The 12,382-nt window shown below is 46.1% G+C and overlaps 1 protein-coding gene across 1 annotated transcript in view; it reads left to right on the forward strand.

The window, feature by feature from the left end:
- Positions 1–295: 295 nt before the first annotated feature.
- DOP1B (DOP1 leucine zipper like protein B) overlaps positions 296–12,382 on the forward strand; it is a 101,979-nt gene continuing 89,892 nt past the window's right edge. The window contains exons 1-2 of the mRNA XM_075854595.1: positions 296–391; positions 5,837–5,998. Coding sequence (XP_075710710.1) covers positions 5,861–5,998 — 138 coding nt within the window. The 5' untranslated portion in view covers positions 296–391; positions 5,837–5,860. The remainder of the gene's footprint in view (positions 392–5,836; positions 5,999–12,382) is intronic.

Below are 12,382 nucleotides of genomic sequence, written 5' to 3' on the forward strand. Positions count from 1 at the left end.
ATCCAGCTCGCCTGACGTCACCACTAGTAGCAGAACCTGCACAACTAGCAGGGCTGTGGGACTGTACCATGAGCTGCACGGGGGGGATAGAGGATCTGCCTTTTTTTTTACCACAATAAATTATTTGTTCAGTATTGTAGAATAATTTCAGTTTCTTTGTTGTCGTGTTAAATTATAGAAGTTAAAACAATAATCCGTGTCGGCTAGCGAGAGACAGAGCCGGATTTGTATGAAAGGGCTCCCCCTGTTCTTGAGAGTGGTCGGGTCCGCTGGCTGGCAGTCCTGTACTGTCTGCCAAACCAGCAGTGTCCACATCTCCAGCACTTTGTGCCCGGCCCGGAGTGGAGGTTGATGCCTGGCAGGGAGGAGCGGCAGGACACGGCTGTACCAGGTGGGTGTAGTCCAGAGAGATCAGGATATGGGAGCTGTAAGTGAGATTGTCCCATATGTTACACACCGCTCAACCCTACAAATCACTGTGTGGATCCACCTGCGCCGTGGCCGTGGTACATCCCCAGTATACTAGTGACTGGCTCTGGTGGACTATCACCGGCACCTGCCAGGATAATCCATCACTCCTCAGTAGGGACCACTACGTCTGATGGACTATCACCCCTCTTTCGATAGACTTTTACTGGCCACCTGCCATGATGGACTATCACACCCCTCTAGGGACCACATCTAGTGTACTTTTACCCCTCTAAGGGTACCATATCAGACCCCTATAGGGACCACTGCCTATGCTGGACTATCATCCCTCTTTTTAGGGACCACTGGCTATGGGTATCACACCTTACTTGATGGACCTTCCTGTGGTGGACTATCGCACCTCTCTGGGGACCACTGCCTGTGGTGGACTATCATCCTTCTGTAGGGACCACTGCCTATGGTGGACTATCATCCCTCTTTTTAGGGACCACTGGCTATGGGTATCACACCTTACTTGATGGACCTTCCTGTGGTGGTCTATCGCACCTCTCTGGGGACCACTGCCTATGGTGGACTATCATCCCTCTTTTTAGGGACCACTGGCTATGGGTATCACACCTTACTTGATGGACCTTCCTGTGGTGGACTATCACACCTCTCTAGGGACCACTTCCTATGGTGGACTATCGCACCTCTCTGGGGACCACTGCCTGTGGTGGACTATCATCCTTCTGTAGGGACCACTGCCTATGGTGGACTATCATCCCTCTTTTTAGGGACCACTGGCTATGGGTATCACACCTTACTTGATGGACCTTCCTGTGGTGGACTATCACACCTCTCTAGGGACCACTTCCTATGGTGGACTATCATCCCTCTTTTTAGGGACCACTGGCTATGGGTATCACACCTTACTTGATGGACCTTCCTGTGGTGGACTATCACACCTCTCTAGGGACCACTTCCTATGGTGGACTATCATCCCTCTTTTTAGGGACCACTGGCTATGGGTATCACCTTACTTGATGGACCACTGACTCTTGTGGACTATCACACCTCTCTGGGGACCACTGACTCTTGTGGACTATCGCACCTCTCTGGGGACCACTGCATGTGGTGGACTATCATCCTTCTGTAGGGACCACGGTTTATGGTGGACTGTTACCTTTCTCTCAAGGGACCACATCCTGTGGTGGACTATCACCCCTCTAGATGGCCATGTTTTTTGGGCTGCTGTTATTTTATACCTAGTCATACGTTGGCGCCATATAAATACCTCTTCTCCTGTCATATTTCTGGTGCAACGTAACGGGATGTCATGTGACAGTTGTGACGTCAGAGTTGTCAGGTCCCTTGAGGACATTATGTAACGTTACGTCATGACCCTCGTGATATCGCGTGATTGTGTGACGCCATAACACGACCCTCACTGCTGTAACATATTCTCACCTAATACTTCTCACAGCTGAAGGTTTGCTACAATTGTATCCAGTGTAGTCAATTCTCAGATAACTAAATACATCAGCAAGCGCAAATGCCTCCTTTCCTAACAGTTTGCTACAATGTATCAGTGCTGGTAAAATGTATTGGGCATTGCTGTATGTACGGACCCTGTACGACTGCGCGTGACGCCACTGCGATTTCTATGGGCGCCCTGTCACGGTTCCCTACCATACAAATCCATAATGAGATCGCACAGAATTGCCTAAACCGTATACAACTGTACCAAACTTTCAGCCGTGAGACGTATAAGCACCGTACAGGTTTAATGATGTAAACAAGAATGTCCCTATTCATTGACAGAAAGCAGAGGTATGGAAAATGGTGAGGATTTGAAACACAAAATATATGATAAAGCTGCAGAACATTTATTTACATAAAACCGGAAAACCCCTTTAATGGTAAACACATCATTGGGGGGAGGGGCACAGCTAATATTTACCAGGTACATGCCCAGGGTGTGCGCTAAAATAAATACTGTCATTGTTGCCCAGAGCCCTCACACTGAATGTATTATCTCAACTACCTGACTCTTCCTCTATTGTCAAGTAGGGGAACTAAACTTTTAAAAACTTTTGGCATGTCAGAAGTTTTTATTGGTGGGGGTCCGAGCACTGAGACCCCCACCGATCGCTAAACCAAAGTGGCAGAAGAGCTTGTGTGAGCACTGAGGAAAGCTGAGCGAGCGGTGTACGGACTTGAGCCCCACACACCGCTCCGAGGAAAGCCGATCAGAAACGAAGCGGCACAGCGCTCTTCTGCCGCTTCGTTTTAGCGATCGGTGGGGGTCTCTGTGCTCGGACCCTCACTGATCAAAACTTCTGACATGCCAAAAGTTTTTTAAAAGTTTAGTTACACTTTAAAAACTCTGTTCAGCTGTTTTTTGTTTTGTTTTTATTATCAGTTACTTGGAAAGCTGGGTGAGAAGCCATACGTCTAATGTTACAGCTCTCAATGGTTGTCACCCAGCTTTCCCAGAGAACGGAATGTCTGCCTCGTTATGCAACTATATGCAGAGTATGTCCACGCACAGACAACTGATGACCTATCCACAGTATCTGCTACTGGCTCCAATAACATCTGGCAGCCGGTACAGCTGATCAGTGAGGGGTCCAGGTGTCGGACCCCCACCGATCATATACTGATGACCTATCCTGCGGATTGGTCATCAGTTGTCCGTGTGTAGACAATCCCTTTAAACAGATTCCTCATCAGGAGACTGGGAAAGCTTGGTGACAATCCTAGTGAAAACTGTCATGGCGGCCATATTGGTTATTACTCAGCTTTCCCAGAAACAGAACCAGGACCCGATAGATGAGGACGACTATAAATCCTATGGTTTTTTGGACACTGCGTCTTTGTTTGTGTTGGAAGTGGAACTCCCCAGATATAATCGATCTGTAGCGGTTCCCTATGATGAACTGTATACATTGTGCACCCGCATAGCACATTCCTCAGTCCCGGTTGTCCTCATTACCAGCGCTTTACAGTCCCCGGCATTGTGCCCAGGAGAGCTGAGGGTTTGCTGCTCTGTCTTTTTTTCAGAAATTTGCAGTCATTGAATGGGAAGTCTCAGCGCCTGTAAATATTCCAGCGCTGTCCCACCTCTGTTTGAGCTTCAATATTGCAGCACCTGGAGAATGTGGAAAATATATAAGAGCCGCTAAACAACATCTATATGTGGTGGGCACATGACAATCATTCCTGGCATTAGCAAGGGCTATGTACTGTACATCTATATCACAGGTGAACAAACAGAAGGTTTATATAAGCTGTGAAAAATGTATAACGTGCTTGAACTTACAAGGCCAATGCTTCTAGATCTTCTGTGTCCCCATGACAACTCTTCCTGCCCTATTCTCTGGTGCTTCAGTGCTGTCAAAAGTCCAAATCGCTGTCCATATCAATGTCCACCTATTAGCTGGCCTGGATAGTGTTGGTTATGGGTATAGATGTGGACATTGATGCAGATGGGGATTTTTCTATGGTATAATTGAATGACCAGTCTAAGGGTATGTTCACACAGGGCGTACCCGCCTAGGACCCCGCAGGGAATTCCAGACGGAAAACCACATGAAATTGTGGTGCCGTTTTACAGCTTGAATATCTGCTGCGGAAAATAGCACGTAAGAAAAAAAAAAAAAAAGCTCCTACTTACTCGTAGTCATGGTGACGCGTCCCTCTGACGTCCTGCAGCCCGGCCTCCTAGGGTGATGTTTCATCCCATGTGACCGCTGCAGCCTGTGATTGGCTGCATCAGTCACATGGGGTACAACGTCATCCCTGGAGGCCGGGCTGAACTGGGAAGCACAGAATTCTGGGTAAGTATAAGTTTTGTTTTTCCTGAGTTGCGATAATTTTTTTATACACTGTTAGGCCCTGTTCACATCTCATTTTTTCACTACGTCTGGCCGATACGCCAGGAAAGTTCAAGCCGTACACGCTAGACGTGTCTATACGGCTCTTACAGCCCAACAGAGGTAAAAACTCCATTCATACATGGTTGGCCAATTATTTGAATGGCCGCATGTAATACTGCTCTTCACCTGTAGTGGCCGCTGCAGGGGAAATGAACGGCCACTTTCTCCCTTTAAAATCAGCTGTAAGCCGGGGGTCTCATAAAGGGCTGCCTGTGATGAGACGGCCCCTTTAACTAAGATTTGCCTTTTTGGTGTCTGGAAAAGCTGTGTGACGCTGCAATGACAGCCATATTGGATGTCACCCAAGTTTCCTGAAAATCATTTTTTATCATCTTGACAGGATGGCGACTCAGAGTTGGATGTAATACTCGGGCTCTATAATAATTAGTGATGTAAAAAGTGTCAAAGTCCTTTTTATCCGATTAGATTAGGGACTAGGACCTCGCATCCGGCGGTTCGAGCAGTAATGAGTCTTCTTGATCACTATGGATGATAATGGCCGTGTCCTGTTCTCTGTAGTGTCCGGTGTCCTGACTACCTGGAGTTGTAGTGTAGTCGTCCAGCCGATACTTATAGGGGTTTTCTGAGATTTCTTTAAAAATATCTATGTAATACACCGATCTTCCATATCATTAGGACCCGCTGCCTAATATTGTTTAGTCCCTCTCGTGCCGCCATGACAGCTCTGACCTGTCATGGACTCCACAAGATCTCTGAAGGTTCCTGTGGTATCTGGCACCGAGACGTCTGCAGCCGATCCTGTAAGTCTTGAGGTGCGGCCTCTATCGGTCGGACTTGTTTTTCCACCACATCCCACAGATGATCGATCGGGTTGATCTGGGGAACTTGGAGATAAGTCAACACCTTAATCTTGGTCATGTTCCTCAGACCATTCCTGAACAATTTTGGCAGTGTGGAAGCCGCATTATCCGGCTGAAAGAGACCACTGCCAAAAGGGAATAATGTTACCATGAAGGGGGTACTTGGTCTGCGGCAATGTTTAGGTAGGTGGTACGTGTCACCTCCACATGAAGGCCAGGACCCAAGGTTACCCAACAAAACATTGCCCAGATCATCACACTGCCTCCACCGTCTTCACTTCTTCCCATAATGCATCCTGGTGCCATCTCTTCCCCAGTTAAGCGACGCACCCGGCCGTCCACGTGATGTAAAAGAAAACGCAGCAATGACCCTGTTGCCGGTTCACCGTTTGTCCTTCCCTGGGCCACTCTTGGTAGGTACTAACCACTGTATATTGGGAACACCCCACAACACCGGCCGTTTTGGAGATGCTCTGACCCGGTTGTCTAGACCTCACAATTTGGCAAGATTGAGCTAGCTGGCTCTGCTGCTTTTGGGATGTGACTATTTAAATGATTGCTCATAACCCTGGTGGCGATCAGTGCCGGTGATTTGACATTAGATTGGTTGCTGTCCCTGCTGCCATTTTGTTGGAGACCTGTCTCACCTTGTGTCTGTTTTTGTAGGGCATCCTCCAGAAAGGATGAAAAATGGACCCTGAAGAGCAGGAGCTGCTGGGAGATTACAGATACAGGAATTATTCTTCTGTCATTGAGAAGGCATTGAGAAACTTTGAGTCCTCCACTGAATGGGCAGATCTTATCTCATCGCTTGGGAAGCTGAACAAGGTAAGAAATGGCGCTCTGCTTGTACTTTGTGACGGCTATATGGTGTCCAGGATGAGCTCTGTGTATAGAGGACATTATGCCTGTACACCCTGGACTCGTTGGATGTGAACAAATTCCTTCATTTAAAATAACTTTATATACTGTATATACACCTGGATAACCCCCGTTGACTGTCCGGTTCTACAGGCGTCCATATATGCTCCTTCTCATGTCTATGGTAGTCCCCATTAGGCATCCATTCTCAAGAGAGTTGAGGATCGGTCGTGGTGGATTTTTTATTTTTTTTTCAAATAAAATCTCTTCTGTTTTCGTAAGGGAAATGTGGCACCGGAGGTTTCTTGCAGCCGCACACCCCTCCTACCCCCACTACACTGCATAAAATCAACCTCACTAAATGTGCAAGTAATTGGGGCAGTAGAGGAACGTCCAATGTCTATAACTAGCGGCACTGTGATGAATATACAGCAGCTCCTAGGGAATTGATAGGCTCACATTTGGCGAATTTTAGGGGTTGTCCGTGAGAAGAGGTAAAAAATAAATTAAATAAAATGAATTATCGAATAATAAATGTTAGGTACTGGCCTTTATAATGTCTTTACTAGGTTTACGCTTCGTCGTAACCGCTGCAGTAAAAGTTAGATTATTTCTATAGTTACATCGATGACCGTGTGATGATGACGGTTTTCCCGCTTTGGACAATCCCTACTTTTTAGAAGGGTGTTTTAACAATAGGTGGATCACAAAGTGTCCTCCTGCTGGGAGTCTACGCGATCAGCTGCAATCTGCACGGAAATCTGTCAGTAAGTGCTCAGTTTCCCTGCAGCGCCGCCACAGGGGAAATGAAGCATTACATAGTTATTATTTATATCAAGGTGTTGTCTGTGTAATACAGGACAGGGCAGGTCCTCCACCGCGAGAGACGCTCTTTGTAACTTAACTCCGGCCAAGACATGAGGATCCTGGACATAGGAGCCCCCTCTATCAATTCATAATTCCCTAATAGGGTGTATAAAACTGAGTACTCTAAACCACTCATCACGTGATCACATTTTACAATGCTGAGGGGTCTCCCAACCGTTTCCTCATTTGGATTTGCTAAAATTGTATCCAGCTTTGAGCTAAATCCATCAGCATCGGCACAAATCTTTTTCCAGTCTGGCTAGTTTGTTACAATGTATCAGTGTAGGTGAAATGTATCAGTCTGGAGTCCAGCCTGTTAGGTTCACAGATGGTTGTCTAGACTGTTACAATTGCAGCAAACCCTCAGTTGTGAGAAGTATTAGCTCTATGTAAGTTTTCAGCCTACGGATGGAAACCTGAATGTTCCATTCACTAACAGCAAGCAGAAATATTGAAAACGGTGAGGAATCGGAACGCAAAGTATATCAGAAAGTTGCAGAACTTTTCATTACACAAAGATTAAGCTTTGTTTGCATAAAACCGGAAAACTCATTACCCAGGACAAACTTTTGGCCCAGCGCCTACAACACGAAGTGTTGGAGGAAGAGACATACATGCTGTTTGGAGGCTGTAATACTCCTGACAACATCTTGCAGCAGAAGTGTATGGAAACGTCACAGGCCGTCAGTATCCTGTTTATCACGGGGCTTCCTGCTTCACATTGTTTGTGTTTCCAGCCTCTCACTCCGCGCTTTTCTCCAGACTCCCTTTTCCAGAAATGTCTAGAGATGCCACTGACCCCCTCCAACCTTCCAGCGTCTCTGGACAGACCAATTTAGGGGACCGTAGATGAGTAATGTATCAGTCCAATGCATTGTGGAGCACAGAGGTGAGAAAAGAGACCTATGTAGCAGAGCTCTGTGTGCCCTATGATACCTATCAGATGCCCCCAATAAAAGTAAGACAGTAGCTCCAGAAAATGCCCGTGCTTCCTCGAATTCCTGACTGGCATGTGACTATCAGGTGATTGGCTCAGAGTGGTCAGGTGACTTGGCTCTCCCACCCCTTTGGAAGAAAGGCGCTGCGGATCTAGTAATGTGATCCCTCCCTGCCAATCGGCTGAGAAGTCTACAGTAGTGTGTTTCGTCGTAGCTGCTAAATTGATTGTGCATACGTAGAAATCCTACGCTGGGCCAACTCCCAATAATACCCAGTAATCCGGCGTAGGAAAAACATATGGTCTCTCTGCGTTACTGGAGCTCCGCTGAGCTGTCAGGGGCGTGTCTGACAGCAAGTTTGTTGACTGTTTCCAACAGCGACCAGCACACTGAATACAGCTCTGGAGTATATGTAATACATTAATGTCATTTTAAAGTGTAGCTAAACGTTTGACAAACTTCCGACATGTCTTAATGTAAGGTGTACCAAGATGGCTGCTCATCCATTTGAAATCCATTCCATTGGTCAGTTTTTATCTATCATTATTGCGATGTTGCAGAGGGTATGCCCTTAAATATTATGGCACATGTTACTCCCAGCGATACAATTGCGCGTGATGATGCGTGACATCACGACGCACACAGACGCTAGATTACACGTGGTTTAATTAGTGGACATGCTCAGTTGAGAGTATGGGATGCGGACGGCTTCCCCGGACACGGTGAAGTCATTGTATTTATAATTTATATATGTTTTATACACCTGATGATTTTATATTCACGTTTGTTAATCATGCGTAGTCCATCACATTGACCTTATCGACACGATATATTTATAGTATTGCATGTACACTTCACCTTTACAATACTCCCTTACATGAGGCCATATAGGTCCACGTGACTATGTAGGGGGCCACGTTTTGCACTTTATTTCTAATACTTTTGATATGAAATGTTCTGAATTAGATTTGTAATGGTGATACATATGTGTGCGGTCACCCTGTTACACTGTGATGCTGGAGAAAGGCTCGTACGGAGTTGAAACGTGGCTCGTGGAATAAACCGGATCACTATTTTTCACTGAATTGGTTGTGGTTTGACCTTCCTCTACATTGAAGGGTCATTGGACTGTGACCCACGAGGCGGGCACCCACCTAATCCACCTGTCCTTGTTCTTTTTCTATTGGTCACTGCAGGTTCTCCTCTACTTTATGTAGACAATAAGATCCCTTTAGATCTAGTGAAAGTGGGCCGCCCGTGACCCCAGCACGCATCATCTGGGATGGCCGTCACTTGTGCCTAGATGCAGTGACGGGCTTAATCGACATGGCCTCAAGGACTTTTTCACACGCTGGTTCACCGATCATTTGTCCCCGGTTCTAGAAAGAGTTGATGCTGCCGGTTCCGCATGAACGCATCAGTGACGGGGCAGGGAGAGGCTTCTGCTACGTCTGCCAGTTCCCACTACACGCCTGATTGATGCCCTGTGCGTCCTGGATGTGTCAGGGTGGTTTGTTGTGTGAACTGGTACATAACGCCTAAACTGTGCACCTTCCCTACATCATATGTGCTGGATTTGCCATTTAACTCTTTGAGGCTGCATCATTTGTACCTGCAGCTGTCTGTAAAACCACAGATCATGATATTCCAGTGACTTTCGCCAAATTCAGCTCTGCTACATCTGTAGGTTTTAAATTTGTGGCTTTACCAGCTATTATTTGCTCGGTGATTTGGACTCTTGAGGATGGAGAGCTGCTGCTTGGCATCATGGAGGTTGTAGCTTGTATTATGCCCAGAATCGAACTACAGGGCTGAATAGTCTTAAGGACAAAAAAGAGTTATTGGCCTCGGTTTTTCCTTCATACCTCTCCCCCGTTTACAATTTTAGAGTTTGGGCTCGAAAGAAAACTTTTGCAAATACTGCACCAGCACCGTACAGTGTGAGCGAGCCCTTAAAGGGAAACTCCAATGAAAACCATTGTATACCGTGTGAATTCTCACCTGCGGTCATGACGTCTCTTGTAGGTTTCTGAGTGATATAATATGAATCGGAATGTGCCTGGGACATTACATAGCAAGAATGTTCTGGATGACCACCGCAAATCCGCCTGGCTCTGTGGATTTTGCTGTGGTCACCAAATCTCCTCCAAACTGCTGTTTCCTGTAGATGGTGTAAGACATTTACCAACCAATTATTATCTCTGCCCCCTCTGCAATGAACTGGAATTTGTCCACTGAAATCGGCTGGAATTTTCTCACTGCCTGTGACATGCATGCTGCTGCAGATAGCACAGTCTGTCTCCTCTCCTGTGCTTTTTCCTGTGCTTAGACCTGCATCTGTGTCTCTTCAGCATCCTGCTCACAATTTGGAATGTTTTATATAACCATAGCTTCTGATTGATGTAATCGTGCTACACTTTCCGAAGTGATCCTTGGGCAATGCATCATGGGACATGTATTTTCTGAGCTACTGTTTGCAGATGGGGATTTCTACGGTAAGATAATTCTGTTCTAAAAACTTTAATTTGAGGTTGCATGGGGTAAAATAAATGGACGCTGCTACGTGGCTAGGTGAGCAGGTGATGGCAATGGTACGACTTGTCTGCTGGAGATTTTCTTCTACATGTTCAGTGACAGAACGCCATATTATGGAACCCCAGTGAGTAGTGAGACCTCCGGCCTTGATTCAAATTAGTCTGTAGTGCCACGGTTTTAATAATTAATGCAGCCTTTTCCAAGTTGTCCCTTTTTTCCTCGGGTGCAGGCTCTGATTGATTTAGAGGGTCTGGGGTCTGATTAAAGGGGTTGTGCAGCGCCTTACACTTCCGCCAGATCTGAAATCGGGCACGGAGAGACGCAGCTTCATGCCGGATGGGCCAAACGAGCGGCAAGTATCGTGAGGCAGCGTTGCTATACACCCAATTTCAGATTGTGCAGTGCCTCCCACTTCTACCCTATCATTTTAATGTCCTATTTTTTTATTTTACGGACCGTGCTCCTACACTTTATAATGGGAGCACAGCCCGTAAAAACGGCCGGCTGTCGCTGGCCGTGCCGGTAATTACGAATCGTAATTACGGGGACGGTCGTGTGCATGAAGGGACATGCATGTAAACCAAAAGTGGGGCCTTTGTTCTCGTCGCTAGAGCAAGATCGTACGTACACAGATTTGGTATTTGCGGTACGCGGGGGAGTGTGAGAATTAACTTTTTGGGGTAAATAGAAACCAGAAAAAAAAGACAGTTTTTCCCTAAATAGGACCTACAAAACGAAATTATATCGGCTCCAATTGTAAATAATAAGAATGCCCTTTATCCCACAAAAAATAAAAAATTTTGGAGGTGTAGTAAGAATAAATATTTTAAAGTAAATTTATTACAAAATAATTTGGAAGGTAGCATTCCGAAATGGGAACTTTTGCTTGGGGCACCAAGGCTAAAAACAGCCGCAGTCATGAATGGGTTAAAATAAGATCATACATTTTTTATTGAAGTTGAGCAATCCAAAGAAAATGAGAAGTGTTTGCAGCTAACGCTGACGGGTCTCAGGCAGGAAGGCGCTTAGTCATAGATATTGATCACGGCTTTTAGGTCTGAAGCGTGAAAGCATTAGTTCTGCAGATACAATGATTTTTGACCGCGCTCCGTCATTGTTCTTCCATTGCTTTTAGAATGACACTGCCTCTGTGCGCCGGAGGAGACGCCTGGGATTATTAAAGGAATTTTCTGGAGAGAGAAAAATGATAGCCTATCAGGACAGGCGATTAATATCTGATCGGTGGGGGTCCGACTCTCGGCACACCTGCCGATCAGCTGTTTTAGAGGGGTTGCGGCCCTCTTGCGAGTGCTGCTTCCCCTTTATCGCTCAAGCTATTTAAAACTGTCAAACGCCGACACACTTGTAGCGTTGGTTCCCTGTACTAGAGCCTTCTTCCATTTAATGGGGAAACGGTGGTAATACTGTGAAGCGCCGCTACAAGTGTATCGACGTTTGACAGTATTGAGCAGTAAAGGGAATGAGGAGGAAGCTGGAGTGCCGTGGCCCCTTCTAAAAAGCTGACGGCGAGGGTGACCACCGATCAGATAGTGATAGCCTACCTGTGGATAGGCCACCAATTTTCTCTCTAGAAACCCCCTTTTTAAAATGGTTGTTTGGTTTAGAAAACCCATTTTCAAATACTGTGTTAATAGAGGGGGTCCCTATTAAGGGCTGGAGAGTGGAGAGCAGCTACAAAAAGCGCCTTTTACTTTGAAGGACCCCGCACGTCCACGTATTACACGGACAGCCCATTCATTTTATTTGGAACTATGTAATACTTCACTTCAACTGTGGTGGCACTGCAGGGAAATTAAACACTTATTGCTGGGTTGATTACAGCTGATCCCTAGGGTTCTCTGCATCAGGCCATCCTATGATCAGCTTATGGTCAGGGGATCTAAATAACATAAAGGGATTGTCCAAAGAGGAGGACCCCTTTAACACAAAAGATCTATTAGTGAGCTTATCTTTTCCATGCTTCTATATTGACGATGACCTGAAATAATCA

This window comes from Rhinoderma darwinii, chromosome 2 (genome assembly GCF_050947455.1).
Source record: "Rhinoderma darwinii isolate aRhiDar2 chromosome 2, aRhiDar2.hap1, whole genome shotgun sequence".
Taxonomy (NCBI): Eukaryota; Metazoa; Chordata; class Amphibia; order Anura; family Rhinodermatidae; genus Rhinoderma; species Rhinoderma darwinii.